The 23910-nt window shown below is 49.1% G+C and overlaps 1 protein-coding gene across 2 annotated transcripts in view; it reads left to right on the top strand.

The window, feature by feature from the left end:
- The first annotated feature begins 14164 nt into the window (after window positions 1-14164).
- BMP8B (bone morphogenetic protein 8b) overlaps window positions 14165-23910 on the top strand; it is a 29101-nt gene continuing 19355 nt past the window's right edge. For both annotated transcript variants that reach the window (XM_053212067.1, XM_027055023.2), the window contains exon 1: window positions 14165-14876. In XM_053212067.1, the coding sequence (XP_053068042.1) occupies window positions 14543-14876 (334 nt within the window). In that variant the 5' untranslated portion in view covers window positions 14165-14542. The remainder of the gene's footprint in view (window positions 14877-23910) is intronic.

Below are 23910 nucleotides of genomic sequence, written 5' to 3'. Positions count from 1 at the left end.
AATGGGTAATCTGGGTGAAAAGTATTACCCAGTTTCACAACTTTCCTGTGACTTTGAAATTATTTCAGACTAAAGTGTTTATACAAAACAAAATGATGGGTGCCTGGGTGGCTCAAGTGGTTGAGTGTCCGACTTCTGCTCAGGTCATGATCTCACGGTTTGTGGGTTCGAGCCCTATGTTGGGCTATGTGCTGACAGCTCAGAGCCTGGAGCCTGCTTCCGATTCTGTGTCTCCCTCTTTCTCTGCCCCTTCCCCGCTCAGGTTCTGTATCTCTCTCTCTCAAAAATAAATAAACATTATTATTATTTTTTTAAATGAGGGCTGCCTAGGTGGCTCAGTTGGTTGAGCATCTGACTCTTGATTTCGGCTCGGGTCATGATCTCTTGGTTTGTGAGATTGAGCCCTGCGTCAGGCGTGGAGCCTGCTTGGGATTCTCTCTCTTTCTCTCTCTCTTCATCTCCCGGCTTGTGCTCTCTCTCTCTCTTTTTCTCAAAATAAATAAATAAATAAATAAATAAATAAATAAATAAATATCAAAAAAATGAAAGGTTGAAGAAAGATCTATCGCTCAAATATCAACCAAAGAAAGCTGTTATGGCTAATTAATATCAGAAAAAGAATTTAAGGCAAAAAGCAGTAATAAAGAGGGACATTTCATAATAAAAAGTTCAATTCATCAGAAAGATAATTCTAAATTTATATTCTCTTATAACATAACTTCAAAATATTTATAGCAAAAACCGACAGAACACGAACAAGAAATAGACAAATTTAAAATTACAGTGGAAAATTTTGACATACTTCGCACTAATGGATAGAATAAAGCAGACAATTGGGATGCCTGGGTGTCTCAGTGGGTTAAGCATCTGACTTTGGCTCAGGTCATGATCTCGTGGTCTGTGAGTTCAAGCCCTGCATTGGGCTCTGTGCTGATGGCTCAGAGCCTGGAGCCTGCTTCAGATTCTGTGTCTCCTTCTCTCTCTGACCCTCCCCTGCTCGTGCTCTATCTGTCTCTCTCTGAAAAATAAACATTAAAAAAAGAGAGAAAAATTTTTAAGAAAAGAATAAAGCAGACAAAAAAATAAAAAATTTTCTATTGAGAGCACAAGTAATATACGGATAATCGATTTAATGGACATGGAATTGGAAGAGGTTAGTGTCAAATCGTGGCTCAGACAAGGTTAACATTTTGCTAACGATGACTGCACTATACAAATGATATGCCAACAATTTCTAAAAACCAACATAAGATTTGGAAATCATTAGAATAACTTGGTGAGTAAATTAGCACCTACAATTTCCATCACTTATTAGACAGTCACAGAAGATATAGCTTAGATAAATTAGAAAATAAAATGGAATATTTAAAATTATTGATATGCATAACTATACATTTTAACGATCATACTACTTGTTAAGTATTTTGATATATTTATTTTTAATGTTTATTTTCGAGAAAGAGAGAGAGAGAGAGAGAGAATATGTAGGGGAGGGGCAGAGAGAGAGGGAGACAGAGGATCCAAAGCAAGCTCCACACTGACAGCAGAGAGCCTGATGGAGGGCTCCAACTCATGAACCACGAGATCATGACCTGAGCCAAAGTCAGACGCTCAATCAACTGAGCCACCCAGGTGCCCCACTTGTTAGGTATTTTGAATATCACTTTTGGACATATGTCATTTCTTAGTACAGAGATATATCAATACAATAAGTTCTCAGGGGGTGCCTGGGTCTCTCAGTCAGTTAAGCATCTGACTCTTGACTTTGGCTCAGGTGATGATCTCCCGGTTTGCGGGATCGAACCCCAAGTCAGGCTCTGCTTGGGATTCTCTCTCCCTCTGTCTCTGCCCCACTCCTCAAAAGAAATATATAAACATTAAAAAATATATACAAATTCTCAGAAGAGGGATTGCTGGATCAGAGTGCAAATGCATTTGAAATTTGGGTAGATATTGCCAAATTGCCCTCCACAGAGACTGTACTATGTTTGCGCTCCCATCAGGAATTTATGAGCACCTGTTTCCTCACACAGCCTCACCATCAGTCTGTGTTGTCACACTTTTTTATTATTTGCTCTTTTGATAGGTGAGAAAATTTAGCTCAGTGTAACTTAAATCTGTATTTTTATTTATTTAAATTTATTTTAAAGATTTTATTTTTAAGTAATCTCTACACCCACCGTGGGGTTCAAACGTACAACCTTGAGATCTAGAGTTGCATGCTCCACCCCCTGAGCCAGCCAGGTGCCCCGCAGATTTGCATTTTAAAACAAACACCTCTACAACTGCCTTCTGATTTTTCTCCCTTCACCCTGTCTTACTTCCCTGCAGTGAATAGTGGAAGCTCCTGGGAAACCAACAGGGGTAGAATTCGGAGCACAGGAGTGTCCTTGGGTAGGAGGGGAAGACAGGACAATAAGGCAGCTGTGTGATAGTTTCTTTTCTCTCTGTCAGGGAGAACATAAGATCATTTGTTGAGAGTGAGGGGCTAAAAGGGAAGACAGAAGTCTGGGAACAGTGTATCTAAACAACCAAGCATAGAAATGTTTAGCAGCATCGCAGTGGGTGACCAGGAATTACTTATACCCCATAGTTCATGCTCTTCAGTGATGCTTGCTGCCTGGATGCAAACATAAAGAAGATGCATAGTCAGGCTAATCCAGAATTTGGGGTTTTGATAGGTAAGCATTGAGGGGTAGTGGAAGGCAGTGGAGTTCAGGATGTTTGCAAGGAAGTCATCGAAATGACGGAACATGACATTGAAGTTGGTTGAAGAGCAAAATGAAGACAGACAAGAGTTGGTGGATAGGGAGAAATAGGAGGGTTCCGTGGACTGGAGGTCTTGAGGAGGTCCAAGAAGAGGAAGGGCTTGACGAGTGGAGGTAGCAAGTTGGAAAGACATGAGTTGGTGGACCTACAGTGACATTGGGCTTTGAAAGGGCACACAGGGTTGTCACAGACATCAGGGGTGCAGTGAAGTGCAGAAGGAGGTCATTGGTGATGAGGAGATAAGGAACGAGAAGCCAGGGAGAACAAAGTCATGGACCATGATCCTGTCCCTTTCTCTGCAGGTGGGAACTACTCAGAGAGTCCTGGTGGCACCTGTGTGGGGAGTGTATAGAAGAACAGATTTTACATTGTGTTGATATTAGAATCTCTTACAGAAACTATTTGTTTCAAGCAGTTACCATGGAGCACAAATGGAGCATTTACAAAAAAATAGAGTATGTAATTTAAGGTCATAAAGGAAGTCACAACAAATTCTAAAGGATTAGTATCATACATGTATCAACCACGGTTAGTATCAACCATGATTCAGTGAAATGACAAATTATAATAGGATTATAGGTTTGGAAACTATCGTATTGACAGCTTTTGGTAGAAAAGGAAATCATAAAGAAATGTGAGAAATATTTAGCGCTGAATAATAATGACAAAACCACATGGCAAAGCTTGTGAGACACAGCTAAATCATCACTTAGAAGTAAATTTATATCTTTAAACACATTTATTAGGAAACAGTACACATATAAAATTAAACAAGCCCCCAAGAAAGCTGAAAACATACACCCACACAAACACTTGTAAGCAAATGTTGGTAGCAACAACTGTTTAAAATAGCCCCCAGATGGAGGCTACACAAATGCTCATCAACATGTGAATGGATAAACAAAATGTGGTATGTCCATACAGGGGAATATTATTTGGCAATAAAAGAAAAGAACGGGGGTGCCTGGGTGGCTCAGTCAGGTAAGTGTCTGACTCTTGGTTTCGGCTCAGGTCATGATGTCACTTTTAAGGGATCAAGCCCTGCACTCCACTCTGTCAGCTCGGAGCCTGCTTGGGATTCTGACTCTCCCTCTCTCTCTGCCTCTCTCACTCCTCACTCTCTCTCAAAACAAACAAACAAACAAACAAACACACACACAAACATTAAAAAAAAACCACAAAGCACTGCTACATGCTACAGCATAGGTGAGTCTCGAAGACATTATGTTAAGTGAGTGAGAAAACTAGACACCGAACACTACATTATATAATTGTATTTTTGCAAAGTGTCCAAGAAAGGCAAATCTATAAAGAAAGAAAGAAAGTAGATATTGCTTGCCTAGGGATGGAATGGAATTTGGGATAAACTGCAAATAGGTATATTTCTTTCTTTTGGTGGTGATGGAAATATTCTAAAATTGTATTGTGGTGATGGCTGCACAACTCCGTAACTATACTCAAGATCATTCAAGTGTGTACTTAAAACAGGTGAATTCTATGGTGTGGAAATTATACCTCAATCAAGTGTTAAAAATAAACAAGGCAAGCATTCAATTTAAGACTGAAAAAAAGAGGGTGCTTGGGTGGCTCAGATGGTTGAGCCTCCGACTCTTGATTTGGGCTTAGGTCATGATCCCAGGGCGATGAGATCGAGCCCAGCCTCGGGCTCCACACTGAGGGTGGAGCCTGCTTGGGATTCTCTCTCTCTCTCTCTCTCTCTCTCTCTCTCTCTCTGCCTCTGCCCCTCTCCCCCACTCTCTCTCTCAAATAGAAAATTAAAGATGGTGAAAAGAGAGCAATGAAACAAACCTCTAAAAAACAGGAAGGAAGGAAATAAAAAAAAACAGAAACCAAAGCAAGCAAACAAAGAAGGAAAAATAAAATTGGTATTTTGAAAAAAAATTAATACCGTATATAAGACCAGTGAGTTTATTTATCCAGAGATGGCTTAGTGATCACAGGAACTGTGAATTCATTTACAGATTAAGTAAACGACTTTGGTTTCCAATAATGAACAAGTGTTATAAGCTTGTAGTCATGTTCTTGATGACAGGACTTACCATCTCATCTGTAGGATGTGGCTTCTGTTGACTGACTAGGCTGTACTTGCCTCTGCCCAAGAACTTCTCATGTGCTATCTCTTTGCATCCTCACAGCAGTCCAAAGAGGTAGGTGCTATTATCCCCGTTTAACAGCTGGGCACCGGGGCTAGGAGAGGTGGGCTCCTGGGCAGAGGTCACAAAGCCAGTTTTTCCCCTGGGTGCCAGGCTGCTGGTGTCCACCAGGGGGCAGAGACAAGCCAGGAATCCAGCCAACAGGCTCCCTGCTTTCCCGAACTTCCCTTTGCCTTTCTTTGTGGTCAGGGACCTTGGGGATCAAAGGACCCGACCCCTATTTCTCACTCGACAGTAGGATAAACGGAGGCCGTGGAAGGATAGGGACCGACCCCGGAGGCAGACGTGATCAGGAGCAGAAGTGGCAACAGAGCCCAAGATTCCAGCCTCCCAGCAGCTCTGAGCCCTGCCCTAGACTCAGGTGACCCTCAGCACCTGGGGGGAGACATGCTGGGCATGGATTCTGGACTCCAACCCCAGCTGCGAACTCCACACGCGCCGTGGCCCCACACCGCCCACGCTGCCCTGCGCACAGAGAGGACGCAGCTGCCGCTTCCTGAGCAAGACCCATCACCACTAAGTCATTCCTAAGAAATGGGGAGAGCGCCTCCCTCCCAGGGCTGTTGGGAGGATTCATGCTAAGCACTCAGCACAGAGGAAGTTCTCCAGGAGTGGTGGCTCTATTACTGTTGTTGCCCTTTTATTATTAATAGCAAGTTGCCGGGCAACCGAGGGAAGCAGGTGTCTCTGAAGCCTGTTCTCCGAAGTGAGGCTCAGAGAGTCCCACGGCCCGTGAGTCGCGGGCCCTCAGGTGGATGAGGGACAGCTGTCGTGCCATTACCACCGTGCTCTCAGTGGGTACATTAATGATCCCATCTTGCACACGAGAAGTCAGAGGTTAAGAGAGGTTGAGTGTCACGCGGCTGGTGCGGAGCTTTGATAGGAACTCCTGTGTGTCTGACTCCAGAGCCTGTGTTCTTAACTGCTACCTTGGCCTCAAGCACTGCCCTCTACTGTGGGAGAGTATAATCAGCACAGGCTTTTTCGTCACTGGGGCGTGTCTGGGCCCAGTCCTCCGACTATAAGATGCCAAAGTACTCTGTACCTGCCTCCTGCACTCTGCTTAATCCATAAAAATGTCTAGATATTTCTTTTCGTCACTTTTTAAATAGCGGTAAAATACATAGGACGTCAAAATTACCATTTTAATTACTTGTAGGTGTACATACAGTGGCATCAAGCACATTCGCATTGTTGTGTAACCATCACCACCGTCTGTCTCCAGAGCTTTCTCATCACCCCCAAATGGAGCACTGTGCCTATTAAAAAATAACTCTTCAGGCCCCCCTCTCCCAGCCCCTCGCAGCCACGCTTCTACTTTCTGTCTCAGAATTTAACTATGTTAGGTATCTTATTTAAGGGGAGTCATACAATATTTGTCTTCTTGCATCTGGCTTCTTTGACGTAGCAGAATGTCTTCAAGGTCCATCCATGTTGTAGCCTGTGTCAGACTTTCCTTCCTTTTTAGAGCTGAATAATATTCCATTGTATGTATATCCCACATTTTGTTTATCCATTCATCTGCTAATGGGTATTTGGATTGCTTCCATCTTTTGGCTATTGTGCATAACACGGCTATGAGCATCGTACAAATATCTATTTAACTCCCTGCTGTCAGTTCTTTTGGATAAACATCCAGTGGTGGAACAGCTGGATCTTATGGTAATTCTGTGTTTCACTCTTTGGGGAACCACCATACTGTTCCATATCAGCTGCACGAGTTTACATTCCCACGGGCAATGCACAAGGGCTCCGATTTCTCCACATTCTCACCACTGCTTATTATTTTCTGTTTTGTTTTGTTTGTTTCATAATAGCCATCTTTTGTTTTGTTTTGTTTTTGCTTTCATACTAAACATCCTAATGGATGTAAAGTATCTCTTTATGGCATTGATTTGCATTTCCCTAATGATTAGTAATATGGAGCATCTTTTTTTTCAACGACCCATTTTATTTATTTATTTATTTATTTATTTATTTATTTATCTTTAAGTAAGCTCTACACTGAATGTGGGGCTTGAACTCATAACCCCGAGATCAAGAGTCACACGCTCCATTGCGTGAGCCTGCCAGGCACCTGTGAACATCTTTTCATGTGCTTATTGGCCACCTTTACATCTTTTCTTTCTTAATGTTTATTTATTTATTTTTAAGAGAGCAAACACAAGTGGGGAGGGGCAGAGAGAGAGAAACACAGAATCTGAAGCAAGCTCCAGGCTCTGTGCTGTCAGCACAGAGCCCGACATGGGGCTTGAACCCACAAACTGCGAGATCATGACCTGAGCCAAAGTTGGACTCTTAACCGACTGAGCCACACAGGTGCCCCGATAGCTTTTTTTTTTTTTAAGTTTTTATTTATTTATTTTGAGAGAGAGAGCATGAGCAGGGGAGGGGCAGAGAGAGAGGAAGAGAGAGAAGCCACACAGGCTCCGTGCTCCCCAGATGCCCTGATCTCGATAACTTTTAACTGTATTTCGAACCAGCCCAGCATGGAGGGCCCTGTCTCTGTAGAGTGCAAGCAGTGTTCCCTTCAGCAGTCAGAACTGTGAGCCAGTCAAAGAAAAGGGATCCCCCAAAACAGTGAGGTTTGTGTTCTTCTCTCAGGCAGCACAAGTTGGAGGAGGCCCTGCTGTTTTCGGGTCAGTTCATGGATGCTCTGCAGGCCTTGGTCGACTGGCTGTACAAGGTGGAGCCGCAGCTGGCCGAGGACCAGCCCGTGCACGGGGACCTCGACCTGGTCATGAACCTCATGGACGCCCATAAGGTGAGGGGCGGGAGCTGCGCCGCGTGGAGGCAGAGCCCTGGGTTCCTCCGCCTAAGCAGGCCTCCTGCTCCGACTCACCATCCAGGGGAGAAAGGAAATCTGGAAGAGCCCGTGTCTCTGCTTGTCACCTCGAGAGGCTCCCCCCACACCCCTCCATCCTGACTCCTTTCATCCATTGGGTCACATGTCTCATTTGGGTCACAAAATGGATTTCATTTCAGGTGGAAATTTCAAACATACCCATTTCCCGTGACTCCCAAAATCCATGGGAGAACTTTTGAACGACTTTTGAACTGTCCATGTCAGTATTTAGTGTAGCCTGAGCCTGGCAGGTTGAGCTGCATAAGGTCCTCCTGTTCCAGCAGAATGGATTCTGAGGAAGGCACAGTTTTATCACCATCTCTGTTAATATTCTTTAAATAATCTCTACACCTAACACGGGGCTCGAACTCACAACCCTGAGATCAAGAGTCACATGCTCCACCCTCTGAGCCAGCCAGTTGCCCCAAGATTCCTTATCTTGAGACTAGTTTTCCTGATATTAATAAGCCACTCCACCTTCTCTTTTATTTGCATGATATATTGTTTTTCCATCCATTTACTTTCAACCTGTATTGTTATATTTACAGTGCATCTCTTAGAGACAGCTTGTCCTTTGCTCTTGCTTTTTGTTTTTTTCTTCCTTAAGTCACCTGACAATCTCTGACTTATAATTGGAGCATTTAGTCCATTAATAGGAGGTGACCTGACCCATTGGCTGGAGATTCCCCATGAAGACAGGAACTGTGTCATTATGTTTGTTTCTTCTTGGCATGTAAGCATACCTTGGGAACATGACGAGCTGGATTTTCCCAGCCTCCTAGATGCAGCCAGCCACGAAGGCGAGTGAGACACCCTGTGGGCCCCTGAGCAGTCATTTAATGAGGCAGGATAGTGCACCTACCCCATGGCAGCCTCTGGGTCTGACACAATCATGACACAGGAGCTCTGGATAGGATCCTGTGACAGAATTACATAGGTCCTCAGATCACAAAAGGCAAAGGTTAAATATGTCAGTGGGAACATTGGATAATCTCCATTCCTATGGTATCTTTCTTACGGAAAACTGTTCTCTCTGCTCTTTTAAATTGCTGTTTCTTGTTCGTATTCCATATAGAGTAAGTCTTGCTATCATGAATTCGATCTTGTGGTTTTAGCAATGGAAACTCATGGATTTGCATTTGTGGCTGGTGTGCAAGCAAACCCCTCACACAACCAGAGAGTGAGCTTTGCTGGTCACCAACCCCCACACTCCAACACAGCTTTGTGCTTCTGTTCATTGCCTCCCATGCAATGATGGACAATTCTGCATGGAAGGGTTTGTGAAGGCTGGAGGCCACTCCTTTCTTAGAGATTAGTAAGCGCAGCAAATATTTACTGACACCCTACGCATGAGCCTGACACTGGGATGTGAAGGTAAATCGGGATGACAATCTCCGCTTCGAGAAGTTCACAGTGGAGAGGGAGGGAGTGGACAGCAAGTGTAGGAACAAATAAATGTCACTCAGTTTGATAAAATGAGCGAGCTGGGGGAGCAGAGGACCATCTGCCTATGAAGGTGGAGAAGGCATTGGGAAGAGGTGATGTTTTTTTAGCTTTATCTTAAACAGGGGTAATACTTGACCAGACAGGCAAAGGGGATCTGGACATTCTTGGTAAAGGGAACCACATATGCAGGTGAACAGAAATGTCAACAACAGAACAGGTGAGGGAACAACAGGTAGTCCTGTGCGACTGCAGCAAAGTATACACCATGGGTGACTAGAGAAGACTGTAAAGAGGGGACAGTAGCAGGGACCAACTGAGTGCTGGGCACTTGCTCATGTGATCACATAGTGCCCTCCTGGTCCCCAAGACATGGGGCCAAATGCGTTTGGAAGATATTGAGTTAAATTTAAGCTGATTGCATTAGGGCTCCCCCGAGGGAAGGGGGAAATGTAGCGTGTAGTATTTACCAAATTCCTTTTTATAGGAGCCCCCTCACGCACCTCAGTTTGGAAAATTCTGCTTTGAGAAGTGAAAGCCCATGGAAAGATTTTGAGCCATTTACAGATATCAGATTTTCATTTAGAAATTCGTTCTGGGGAATGAGGAGTGTGGGAGGGATGGGGAATGAGAATCAAGGACACCAGTTGGAAGGAAGCCTGTTACAGCCATCCAGGGTGAAGGAGATGCTCCATGAACCACACAGGAGGAGGGCGTGGAGAGATGGGGAATTCGAGAAACATTGGAAGGTGGAATCAACAGACTGAGCTGCCTTTGGAGGGAGGAACACACATCAGTTCCCTGGCTTCTGGCTTCGACCATGTCTAATCACTCTTTAGATATAACTTCTGGTGTTCAGGAGAGGGTCCGTGCAGGGGATATCTTTGGCGTGAGGAATGACTGTATGAAGGCAATGACGTCTCAGGTGGGTGAGCTCATCATCACCAGTTTCAAAGTCTAAGAGGGAGAACAGGACTGCAGACAGAAGTAGGGAACATCATGTTTAAGAATGGGAGGGAAGGAGTAGCCGGGAGGAAGGAGTGAAACAGGAGAGCAGGTGTTCTGGGAGCCAAAAGGGGAGAGGGTTTCAAGACAGCAGTCAGTAATCCCTCTACATGGAAATTATGACAACAGAGAGGTGGTTTTACCTGTCAGATCAGCAGAGATTTATTTATTCATGTGTTTAACAATAATACCTAGTGTTGGCAAGGGTGAAACAAAATGGGCACCTTCACACTATTTGGGTAACAGATAATATGTAGCAAAAACCTTATAAACTGTGTATGTCTTGTGATCCAGGTACTCTACCTCCAGAAACTAATCCTAAAGAAATTACCAAGCGGGGCGCCTGGGTGGCTCACTCGGTTAAGTGTCCGACTTCAGCTCAGGTCATGATCTCGCGGTTCGTGAGTTCAAGCCCCGCGTCGGGCTCTGTGCTGACAGCTCAGAGCCTGGAGCCTGTTTCAGATTCTGTGTCTCCCTCTCTCTCTCTGACCCTCCCCCATTCATGCTCTGTCTCTCTCTGTCTCAAAAATAAATAAACATTAAAAAAAATTAAAAAAAAAGAAATTACCAAGCATTGCATATAATATTAAAAATATTAATTAATATATTTAAAATTAACATATTTGGGGCACCTGGGTGGCTCAGTAAGTTAAGCGTCTGACTTTGGCCCAGGTCATGGTCTCACGGTTTGTGAGTTCGAGCCCCACATTGGGCTCTCTGCTGTCAGCACAGAGCCGCTTTGGATTCTCTGTCCCCATCTCTCTCTACCCCTCCCCCGCTCACATTCTCTCCCTCTCTCTGTCTCTCTTTAGCTCTCTTTCTCTTCCCAAAATAAAAAAAAAAATCATTAAAAAATAATAAAATAAAAATTACATATTATTCAATTACATGGGCCTGGCTAAATACATTATGATAGTCATATGATGAAAAAAATACCATGAAACCAGTAAAAAACTCTATGTGACATAAATAATGGCATGGTGAAATGCCATTTATGAAATCATTTAGGCCATTTATGAAATCAATAAAGCAAGCAAGATCCTATTTTTTTGTACTAAAAATATACACATGTATATAAGAAAAAGAAATACCAAATATTGCCAGTATTTACTTCTAGAATATGAGTTTGGGTGATTTTTGTTTTCTTTTTACTTTTCTATATTTTCAAAAGTTTCTGCAATTAAGCAAGTTATTTTAGTAATCAGGAAAAGGCATGTTTTAGTACTTTGAATAGTGTAATAATATTTTAATAATAACAATAGCTAATGTTTATTGACTGCTTGTGATAGGCTACTGTGCTAATTGCTCTATGCACAACCCAACATCGTGACCCCATTCACGGATGAGAAACAGCCTGAGAGGTTCAGTAACCTGCCCAAGGTCACAGCGTTACCAGGCGGCTGGGAAAGCCCTTGTTTGACACTATCTCTCAAGAAATCTCCCCCCCCCCCTCAGTTCCCTTCCAGGGCCGGAGTTCCAGGATTCCTCTCACATCCCCACCCCCACTTCCCAGCTCCTTGTCCTCTGCCCATCCAGGCACTTTACCGGGCCCTCGGTGGGAGCACAGCCTTCCTTCTGCCTCCCATTAAGACTGTATATTCATCAGACTGTCGCCCCTGTTGTGGGGGGCCCTTGGAGGCAGGGAACCGTCGGCTTCATCTCTGGCTCAGGGCAGAGCACAGAGCAGCCCACAGCGGTTGCCGCTGAACTGAATTTCAGGGAGACGCCATTTGGAATGACTGAAACCTGATGTTTAGGTTTATGGGAATTTGAGGCCTGTTGTTTAAAGAACACAGCTATCTCTGCTCACCCTTAATTGAGATCAGTGATTTCTGTTATAAGAATCCGCCCAGCCCTGGGCTGCTTACAGTCTAGCTGGAAGCCCAGTGTTACACAATACACTACCTGAGGACTCCAGGCTAGATCTGAGGACCTGGAGGATGTGGTGTGAATTCAAAGGGGAGTGCAGAGGGCTGGCCAGAGAAGGACAGGGAGGAGGACAGGAGATTCAGAGACCCTGAACTAGCCTGACACAGGGATACCCCCTTGACCCTGCCCCTGCCCCAGTATGCACTCACCAAGCCCTGGGGATGCAGCCTGCTAAACAGCTTCTCCTCTGCCCTCTACCCCGTCACCAGAAAGGATCATGGTCATTGCCCACCCCATTACTGTACTTGCCTCCATCTGTGGGCCCTGACTCTAATCTTCATCCCTGCAATCCATGTTCCCCTCTGCAGCGGACTCTGCCTTGGGCACTTTCAGTGGTGAAGCTGCCGCATCCTTATGGGGCTTATAAGCAGTGCGGAAATTTACCCATTGGAAAAAAGGCAGACTAGGCATGGGCTTAAAGCACCAACAAATGATTGGTTCGATTTAGAATGTGAGAGAAAAGTCTTGATTTTTTTTTAAAGTTTGAAGTGATGATGGGAAATTTAAAGTTCGGTGGACTTCTTAGTTTCTTTTGAAGTTTCGTATTGAGTCCACACTGGGGCCACCATAACCATCTGTTGTCCGGAGCCCTCATCTAGTCTCCCTGCAAGGTCCTCTGGGTTCGTATCTTGCCAGCCACTCAAGCCTCACCCTCACCCTGGCCATTTGTTTCCCAGGCTTTTCAGGCTCCACTGAACAGCTCACCTGCAGGGGAAGTCCTTTAACTTCCGTGTGCCTCAGTTTCCTCATCTGTTAAAAGAGGGGGTTGAAACGGCATCTACTCTATATGTGCAAGCATTCAAGAAGTGACACAGACCTTGCCTGGCACATGGTAAGTGCTAAGTGTTACCTGCATTATGCTCCCTGGAGTCCTGTGGCCTCGACACCAGCTGTTTCCTCTGCCTGGAAACTGCTCTCCAGCTCTCCCTCTGCCCTTTCCTGTCATCCCAGGCCGATTCCTTCCAGCTTTCCGAGCTCAGTCCAGGTGTCACTTCCTCCCAGCTCACCGCCTTAGCCATAAATGAATCAATGTAGTGAGAGGGAGCCCAGGAGGAGCAGAGTGTGCAGAAAGGGGCTGAGTCAATAACGAGTTTCCGTGTAGAGTCTTCTTTCTCTTGCAAGCCTCTGAAAGCCGCGACAATTAAGACGTGTAAAGGGCGGCTCCCGGGCGCTCTGGAAGGGCCCCAGAGCTCCCTGGCCCAGTTGGAGGCGGATGCGCGGCTCCCTCCTGCGGGAGGCGGGATCAGCACTGGGGGGTCCCCAGGGCGCACAGCGAGAGCCGGCGGTGACAGTGCGGTCGCCGGAACATGCGGGGATGGGGGGTCTCGCCTGGGGCGCTAGCCAGGAGCACGCGGGAACCAGGTGGGTGGCACGCACGCTGGGAGCAGAGACTGAGCAGGTGTCGCGAAAGAAGCCTCCAATAGCGCATGCAAAGGGATAGCGGGCAAGGAGCCGGGTGGCCAGCGAGGAACTGAGGTGGCGGCTGATGGCAAAGGAACGCGTCTCACTCTCCGGGTACGACTGGCACCTCGGGGTCTCTCTACTTCTAGACCCTTCTGAGGCTTTTCTTCGTGTCGCGTGGAGCGACATTCCGCGCACTAAGGCGGGACTGCGGGGTCACTCCAATGGTGGGACGCAGGCCCCGGATCCCGCCCGGTCGAGAGTGCTGGAGGACACGCCCTGCGGGAGCGCAGGGCCCTCATTTCTCCCGACTGCCCGCTACCCTCGTGTCCCCAGGCCGAGGCCCCCCGCCCGCCCGACGGTGCCGGCTGGGAGGGGAGCCCAGCACGACCCCGACGACCCGGCAGCTGGACAGGGGACCCCTCGCCGGACCCGCCCACCACCGAACAGCGGACGGCATCTCGGCGTCACCACCACCTGCTGCACCACCCGCGCCCCACCACCCCTTCCCCCTGGCTTCAGTCCGGCGGCCTTGGCCCCGCCCCGAGCCCCCATTGGTCGGGAGCGGAGGGGGCGGCGCCCGACGGCGGCACGCGGGACCCACGGGCGGCGGAGGCGGGCGCGCGGCGCAGACAGCAGCTCCAGCTGGAGAGGCGCCGTCGGATCTGCGTCGTCCCGAGCGTAGACCGGAGCTCCCCGCCGCCCCTGCGGCTGAGCGGGCCTCGGCAGCAGCCGACTGACGGCTCGGCCGCCACAGACAGATTGGCCGCCAGCCCCCAGCTCCCGGAGGAGCCCCTGCCGCGTCCACGCCGCCCGAGCCCAGCAGGTGCTGGGAAACCGCAGGCGAGCGCGCCCCGTGCCGCCGACCCCGAGCCCCGCCCGCCGTTCTCCGTCCGCCGTCGGGGCGGCCGCGGCCCCGGTCCCCGCCCGGCCGCGGAGCGGATGCGCGCCCGCTGAGCGCCCGCCCGGCCCGGCCATGGCCGCGCGCCCCGGGCCGCTGTGGCTCGTGGGCCTGGCGCTGTGCGCGCTGAGCGGCGGCGGCCCCGGCCCGCGCGCCCCGGCCGGCTGTCCGGCCCGCCGCCTGGGCCCGCGCGAGCGCCGCGACATGCAGCGCGAGATCCTGGCGGTGCTCGGGCTGCCCGGGCGGCCCCGGCCCCGCGCGCCGTCCGCCGCCGCCCGGCTGCCTGCGTCGGCGCCGCTCTTCATGCTGGACCTGTACCACGCCATGGCCCGCGACGACGACGAGGACGGCGGCCCCCCAGAGCGGCGCCCGGGCCGCGCCGACCTGGTCATGAGCTTCGTCAACATGGGTGAGTGAGGCCGTCGGGGTGGGCGTCCGGGGCCCCGGTGACCATACGACCAGACCACCGGGTGGACGCGCGGGTGCGGACGGGTCCAGGGGACCGCCTTGGCCGGTGCGCGCCCCTTTGATCGCGGCCACGCCCCCACAGAGGGCTGGGAATGCGGAGCTCAGGGCGGCCGAGTCCAAGGGCTGTGGGCCCCGCTCACTCCGACAGACAGACGGGGATGTGAGTCCCATCGATGTGCGCGTTCGTCCCGCCCCTGGAAACACCCAAGGGTAGGAATCATCTCATGTCGGGTGGACCTGGCAGTGCCAGGAAGACAGTGTGGTCCTGGGGAGACGGATGAGTAAACAGGCCGGGATGCTGCCACAGTGATAAGGGCAGTACTGGAGAAAGGGACAAAGTTCAGCGTGGAAAGCCCCGGTGACATCATCAGAGTGCCCAGAGCTGAGATGAGAGCCCAAGATGTCATGAGTCCACAGCAGCCCGTTCCCTGGCCAGAGCCCTGGCTCCTGTAGGTGAGGGTGTGGCTGTCAGGGCAGCGGGTGGGGAAGGAGTGGACTCTGAGCTCAGTGGGGCCGTTGGCGGTCTTGTCACCCTGAGCGCAGCACCTGGGATGTGGCTTGGCATGCTGTGAAGGTCCAGGCTGTGGAAGGACATGGTGGGCAGCTCGGACGCCCCTCCTTCTCTCACACAAAGCCCAGCCCTTCCTCTCTGCAGAAACTCTGTACAAGTCGTGGAGCCATTTATGGTTAGTTTTCAAAGATGTCTTTCCTATTATTAAATGCTCTTTAATCTGCAGTCCTGACTATCTGTCCCCTGTCCGCTTTGCTTCCTGTCTGTGGGGTCAGGGCTGGAGCAGACACCAGACTGGATCTGGGGGCACAGGGACTACAGCTCAGGCTTAGATGGGAGAAGACCTTTGCCAAGGCCAACAGCCTCCCTTCACCCACAGCGTCACTCTTGACCTTCCCGACAGCCCTGTTACCAGACATGATCTTCATCCCCATCTCCCCGATGAGGACTTTGAGGCTCAGAGAGACAATGTTATGCCCAGGATAGCACAGCCTCTCTGTGGCCCAGTCAGGACAGGAGGTAGCCCTACATCCACCTCCTCAAGGAGCTGATATTTCTTTCTCCTGTCAGGAGGGCAGGCTTTCAGGGTGTAGAGAGCTTCCAGAGGGGTTTAGGCAGAGAAACCCAGGGGCTGGAGCAGCGGCAGGTTTTGTGGGGTCTTTAGCCATTTGCTTCCTGCACTGGGGCAGGCCGAGGGGACAGCCAAGGAGGCCTCTGTCCCCCCCCAGCCCCGAGCTGGTGGGTGCCTGAGGTGAGGGAACAGCAGGAAGCGGCTGTTAACCTCTGCTGAGAGCCGGTGCCAGGCACAGGACTTGGGCCAGTGAATGCCACCTTCCTGGTTAGAGGGCAGGGTGGGGGACGCGGGATAACAGAGACCATGTGCAAAACTGAGGCCTGTCCTCAGAACAAGCTGACCTGGGGCTCAGAACCAAGAGGGGCTGTAGATACAGTTATCCTGAGAATGTCCCCAAGGGAGCCATCCGTTAGTGAGTCACTGCCCGGCCAATGTCCTGCTTCCCCAGCATCCCACGGTCAAGGCGCACACAGCCTTGGTGGGAGCTGCTGTTGTGAATCAAGCATCACCCTTAGTTCAGACACATCTGATTCCTCTTGTGCCTCTGCTGTGTGGTCTTAGGCACGTCCCTTGTCCTCTTGGAGCCACAGATCCCTCCTTGTAAAGTGGGGCTCCTAGAGATCAACGCATTGTCAGGGTTGTTGTGTGTTCAGTTGATAGATGGGAGGAACAGAAAATCATGCCTCTGGTCGGTGAGCCTGGGCCTGGTTGCTCCTGACTCCGGTCCCTCCCAGCTGCTGGCCAGCCTTGGTTGGATGTGTGGGAATGTCCCACACTTCTTTTTTTAACCTTTATTTATTTGTTTTGAGAGGGATGGGGAGGAGAAGAGGGAGGGGCAGAGAGAGAGGGAGACAGAATCTCAAGCAGGTTCTGAGCTGTCAGCACAGAGCCTGATGCGGGGCTCGAACTCACGAACCATGAGATCGTGACCTGAACCAAAATCAAGAGTTGATGCTTAACTGACTGAGCCACCCCAAGCCCTTTTCATGGGCTCAGAGAGGTTTAATGGCCAGTCCAGGGCCACACAGCGCATCCATGACATCATCCAGGGGCTGTGGATTCCAGGTGCCAGCTTCTTCCCACGCCATCTCTGTGTGTTTCACGAAGATCGAAGGCCTCTGACGCTGTGGGATTAACAAGCAGATCTTTGTTCAGTGGAAGCCCGGTCTGTGGGCGGGCCCAGCCAGCTGTCAGAGGGCCTCCTTTATTCTGATGTGCTAATTGCACTAGTACAACTCCTTCAATTTGAGTAGTTTTAACTGGTAATTACCTGGGCTGTGGGGGCGGGGGGATTAGACACCTACCAGGATTCTTTCCTTGTTTGGAGGCCCAGGCCCCAGGCCCCTGAACCACCACCAAGACTAATAGCAGAGTCTCTATGGTGTCAGCACCCACGCCCAGGCTCCCACACCTGTTGCCTCCAGCTCTACCTCCTGTTGGCCTCATCCGGGTCCTGAGAAGCCAGACCTGCTGCCTGCTGGGCCCCTGACCGTCCATGGCAGCCTGTGGAACCCAGAGACCTCTAGCCTCCCACAGGCCTCTGGCCCGTGGGTCAGGCCTCTGTGCCCAGGCAGGTGCTGTAGGAAGCCCATGTCATGGCTGACAGTGTCTCTGTAGGGAGGCCAGGACTACGGTCAGAGCTGGGGCCCCTGCCTGGCCTGTCAGTGAGTCTCCACCTGTATGCTCTTGGCTGCCCTTGGTCAGGACACGGTAATGGGGGCCGATACCTGTTCTGGGTGTCCCCTGTGCTCACGGAGAGGAGAGGCCTGAGCTGTGAGGCAACACCCAGGTTCTTCTACCGCCTGGGCTCGCGACTGAGTCCTTCCTGTCCCAGGTCACCTCCCTTCCCTCTCTGGGCCTCTTTTCTCATCCAGTCCACAGCAATGGTGTCAGAAAACACGGGGCCTCCCGGCCCTGATCCCGTGGCTCCGTGTTGGAGGCACCTCCTCATGGCACCACCCCGTCCCCTGGGCTGGAGCGTGGGTCTGACTGGCTGCTCCCTGGGCGCCTCAGGCTGGCCCAGCCCGCCGGAAGGGAGGAATGAGGCCAGAAAGACCAACTCCGCACGTTGGTCCTGGTCCTTCTCCATCTCGAGCTGCTGGGCCAGTAGGTGCCGTGTTCCAGGTTGAGAAACTGAGGCACAAACAGCCCTAAAGGCAGAGGTCTAGCCAGAAATGCATCAAGCCATCTTCACTTTTGTGGAGACCCTTCTCTGACCAGACTAATTTATTCCCGTGCCTCAGGCAGCCGAGGACAGGGGGTGTTGACCTGAGGCGCTGGATTTGGGAGAGGCAGGGCTGAGTGGGAATGAGGGACCTGGCCCACGTCCTGCTCAGCCCTGTGACCTTGAAGGTACTTCCTTTGGTTCTTTACTAGGGAACTCTCTCATTTCTCACGAATTCACTCAACAGATAGTCATGTGGTACCTGCTCTGTGCCAGACATAGTTCTTTCTAGTTCCTGGGATAGGTCGGTGAGCGAAACAAAGTCCCTCCCCTTGCGGAGCTGGCCTCCTAGTGGGGAGCAAGGAATAAATACTTAAGCCACAAAGATGGTTGTCTAGACCACTGGTCTAGACAGTGACCCCCCCCCCCCAGGGGGGCTCTGGAGCCCAGGAGCGAATGGACAGTGGGAGGTCAGACAGGACCTGGGTGGGGGGCTCTAACCTGTGCATCTTGATGCCACCACCGAGTCTCAGTGTGATCTGGGCTCTCCGGGCCACCTCTCAGAGCCTCAGTTTCGTCCTTTGTAAAATGGGAGACACTCGTGTAAAATAGCCCACCCTGCAGGCTGTTCGGGGAGTGTGTAAGATGGCCCCTGGTGAGGACCCTGTGCTCAGAACCTCTGAGTGTCTCTTCATCTGCATCACACTTAAGGTCACATCTTTGTTTTGAAAAGAGGAGAGTGAGGCTCAGAGAAGTTAGGTGGTTTTCCCAAGGCCACCCAGCAGGTCAGCTTCCTGTCTCCTCTGCTCTTCTCCTACATAGACACTGCCTCTCCGCCCAGACCTGGGCCTGGCCCACCATTAGGTGTAGTAAGTGTTGCCGAATTGGACTGTATTGAATATATATTGGAAACTGAGAATCTTATTTTTAAAATTTCCTTGTTTTAGGATTTATAGAAATAATGCAAAAATTCATACCATATAAATTCATTGTAGAATTTCATTATACAAAATTAGACCATACGTTCAAAAATATACAATATGGAAGCCCCTAGTAATCCTCTCTCCACTTCAGAGAAAACCAGCGTTCTAATTCTTTGGTGTAGAGTTCCCTACCTGCCCTGACATTTTATCAGTACAGATTCTAACATTTTATTATTATTTTTTTTTACAAAGTATGACATAAATGTCCAGTCTTGCTACTTTGTCTTTCATTTAACAGTAAATCCTTTGTCCATCTTTAAAGCTATTAATGTGACCATATGCCCAAAGGTAGCATCTCTTATTAAAAAGTAAGTAATCTAGTTTTTCTGATATATAATTGATATATAAAATTCTTAAAAAAAATTTTTTTTTAACATTTATTTATTTTTGAGACACAGAGAGACAGAACATGAACAGGGGAGGGGCAGAGAGAGAGGGAGACACAGAATCTGAAACAGGCTCCAGGCTCTGAGTGGTCAGCACAGAGCCCGACGTGGGGCTCGAACCCACGGACCGCGAAATCATGACCTGAGCTGAAGTCGGATGCTTAACCGACCGAGCCACCCAGGCGCCCCAGATATATAAAATTCTAAGATATCAAAAGTATACTACATGGTGATTTGATACACATAGACATTTTTCATGGATTCTCCTCTCTAGTTAATTAACACGTCCATCACCTTACAGATTTCAATTTCCCAATACTGTGTTATCAACTATAGTCCCTATGTTTTACATTAGGTCCTCAGACCTTATTCATCTTATAGCTGAAAGTTTGTACCCTTTTACCAATCTCTTCCTATTTGCCCCACCCCACCCAGCCCCTGGCAACCACTTTTCTACTATCTGTTTCTGTGATTTTGACTTCTTCTTCTTCTTCTTTTTTTTTTAAGATTTCACTTAGAAGTGGTAACATGTAGTATCTGTTTTTCTCTGTCTGGCTTATTTCACTTAGCATAATGCCCTCAAAGTGCAGCTCGTGTTGTCACAAATGGCGGGATCTCCTTTTTCATGGCTGAATAATATGCCATTACATCTACATACCACATCTTTTTTGTCCACTCATCTGTTGATGGGCGCTTAGGTTGTTTTCATATGTTGGCTGTTGTGAATAATGTGCAGCAAACACGGGGGTGCAGATATCTCTTTAAGTTTGTTTTCATTTCCTTTGGATGTATTCTCAGAAGTACGACTGCTGGGTCATATGGTAGTGTTATTTTCAATTTTTGGAGGAACCTCCGTGATAATTTCCATAGTGGCTGCACCAATTTACATTCCCAGCAACAGTGCCAGAGGGTTCTCTTTTCTCCACATCCTCAACAAGAGATTGTTATCGCTTGTCTTCTTGATGACAGCCATTCTAACAGGTGTGAGGTGGTATCTCGTGGTTTGATTTGCATTTCCCTGATGCGAGTGATGCTGAGCACCTTTTCGAGTACCCATTGGCCATTTGTATGTCTTCTTTGGAAGTATATCTATTCAGTTTCTCTGCCCATTTTTAAATTGGATTTTTTTTTTTGCTTGAGTTGTATGAAATCCTTATATATTTTAGATATTAGCTCATTATCAGATATGTGGTTTGCAAATATTGTCTTTCATTTCACAGGTCACCTTTGCATTTTGTTGATGGTTTCCAAAGGTTTCTCTTTCCAAGCGTTGAAGGTGGGTCCCTTTTCTCTAAAACCCTGTCTGTCCACCAGGCTGGTGTCCCCTGTGGATCCCTGACAACTGACTCCTTACGTCCATCTCCTCAGTGTTTTCTTACCCTTCTGAGGTAAATGACTACTACCTCCCCCAGTTGACAGAGGAGGAAATTGAGTCTCAAGGAGTATTAGTGACTGGCCCAGTTCCTGGGTACCCAGATCCACAGGGGCGGATGTGAAGAGTGGATCACAGCAGTAAGGAGGGTCAGCCCTGCAGGTGGGAGGCCAGAGTGGTGGGTTACTTTGGAGGAGGACACACGGGGCTTCAACCCTGGCTTTGCCGCTTGAGAGCTGTGAGACATTGAACAGGTTATTTAGAGTCTGTGCGTCTCAGTTTCCTCACCTTTAACCTTGGGATCATCTACCTGTGTCCATAGTGCAACACTTAAATAGGTTAAGCACTTAAAAACTTAGCAAGTGCCTGGCAGTGCTCGGTACTAACAGCCAGCGTTATGGGGGAAGGGCCTGCCATGTTTCTCCGCACCCTACCTCGCCCCCCCTCAAACCCAGCCCTACCATTTACTTAGGGACCTGCAGCCCAGTGGTCAGCTCAGGCTGCCTAGGTTTGGATCCCCATTCCACCACTTGCAGTTTGTAGTGGGTGTCGTGATGTTTCGCACATCTTCTCTTCAGGAGCGAGTCACCCATTGCCCAGCTGCCTGGAGGGTGGGCTGCTGGCAACCAAGTCCTTCTGTAGGCACCCATCAGCTAGGCCCCCAGGAGCTTTTTATCCGATGTTAGCCACCCTCCGTGGCGGCACCCCACATTTAATGGCTGGTTTATGGGGGCGTACGTGTCCAGTCCCTTGTCTCCGGGAAGGCACCAGCAACCAGCCCCAGGGCTCCCAGTGCAGGTGGAATGGGCTGAGCCTTTGTGTGGTCAAATCACTGTTCGGCCATGCTTGGTGCTGCTCCCTCTGTTCCCTACAGAGAACACTCTCCCACTGAACGTCTTGACTCAGTCTTTTGCCCAGAAGCCTGATACTGTTTATATGATTTTTGTGTAAGTTAGTTAATGCTCTTTGCCTCAGTTTTCCTCATCTTCAAAATGGGAGACATAATAAATAGTTCCTGCCTCACAGGATTGCTGTATCACATGAGGTAATCTGTGTAAAATGTTGAAACAGTACCTGTTAAATGCTCAATAAGTGTTAGCTTTGTCTGTTGGCTTTTAGCCCAAGGGCAGCTAGTTGGTAATAAGACCAGAAGTAAAACCCAATTATTTCCTTTAACTGCTGCCTCTATACCCTGAGCAAGCAGCCATTTATTCCCAGCAGACTTGGGCTCTGAATACAGTAAGGGTTGGGGGGAAGTTGAAGGCTGGGAGACCTGGGGATGGAGAAAGTTGGGTTGTTCAGTCTGTGGCCATTCCTTAACGAACACTACTATGAACCTACTGTGTGCTGTTCCCTTTCTTGGTTATCCTGGGGCCTCCTCCAAAGTACAGCCCCAGCCCGAGGTCTGCTCATTAGAGTGGGAAAGGTGGGCCCAGAGACAAGTCCATATAAATTATGGCAAAATGGGAGGAATGGCCATTCACCTACTCAACAAACAGGAGCATGGAGGTTCAGTACAGCACAAGAGAGACACGGTGTTTCATTTTGTGGGAGACGAATAAGGCCCAAAAAAGAGGAAGAATGGTGTCCTGGCTGGGGGACAGAGAGGGCTTGGCAGGAAGTGTCATTTTGCTGGACCTTGAGGGAGGGTAGAACTTAGTCAGAAAGAGGTGGGAGGAGAAGGTGCAAGGGGAGGCAGGGAGGTGAAAAAGCTCTTGGTGTTTTGGAACCCCAGTTCCTTAAGTGAAAATCCACTCCTAGCTTTCCCTGCTCAGAATCCTTCTGTGTGTTCCTTCGTGTCACAATTGAATTCAGGTTCCCCGAGTCTGCCACTCAGTGTCCAGTGTTCTGGCCCAGCTGAGCCACACAGTGTTCCCTTGACATGTCTCCAACTTGGTGAGGCTGTGGATGAAGGGAAAATACAGACTTTGGAATCAGACAGACCTAGACTCTCACCCTACCTTGGGTGCTCCTGGTTGTGAACTCATGCAAATCAGTTACCTTCCCTGATCATCAGTGTCCTCATCTATAAAATGGGGTGAATAATATCTCTTTCACTGAGTTGTCGTGGCCTCCAGTCTGGTTCTCAGTGATCACGCCTCCTGGTGTTCATGTTCTTGTGTAGGCCCCTTTCACACTCTGCCATTGCTGGTCTGTGTGACCAATAGAATATGACAGTATGATGTGTCACTTCCGAGATTGGGTTATAAAAGACTGCCCCTTCCATCTTGGGTCCTATACCCCACCACTCCTCTGCACGCCAGATTGTGGAGTCTGGGGAAGTCATGCCCGGAATGCCGTGAGCAGTCCCACGGAGAGGCCCACATGGTGAGGAACAGAACCCTGCCACCAACAGCCACATTAGTGAGCTTAGAAGTGATGTGTTCATCCCAGTCAGTTCTTCTGAGACCGCAGCCCCAGCCAGCAACTTGACTGTCACCCCATAAGGGACCCTGAGAGGGACCCACCCAGCTAAGTGCCTAGATTCTTGACCCTCAGAAATATGTGAAATAATAAATGTTTCTTGTTTTGAGCTGCTACATTTGGGTTACTGTGTTACATAGCAATAGATAGCTAATACAATTACGTATTAACAGAAATGGCATGTGTGACATGCCCAGTATGATGCCTGACACAGTTCAGTGCTAAAAAAATGGGAGCTGAGGGAAGCCTGGCTCAGTCAGCTGAGTGTCCAACTCTTGATTTTGGTTCAGGTCAGGATCCCAGGGTCGTGAGATGGAGCCCTGCATGGGGCTCCACACTGAGAGTAGAGCCTGCTCAGAATTCTCTCTTGCTCTCCCTCTGCCCCACTCCCCCACTCGTGCTTGCTTGCTCTCTCTTTCTCTATCAAATTAAAAAAATAAATAAAAAGGGAGGTGGCACATTATTTCCCACCTCTGTGCCTTTGCCTAAAATACTCTCCTCCATTTCTGTTTGTCAAAATTCTTCCACCACTTTCAAATACGTTTTCTAGAAAAGTGTTCT

This window comes from Acinonyx jubatus, chromosome C1 (genome assembly GCF_027475565.1).
Source record: "Acinonyx jubatus isolate Ajub_Pintada_27869175 chromosome C1, VMU_Ajub_asm_v1.0, whole genome shotgun sequence".
Classification (NCBI taxonomy): domain Eukaryota; kingdom Metazoa; phylum Chordata; class Mammalia; order Carnivora; family Felidae; genus Acinonyx; species Acinonyx jubatus.
This window is presented reverse-complemented; position numbering and strand designations above follow the sequence as displayed.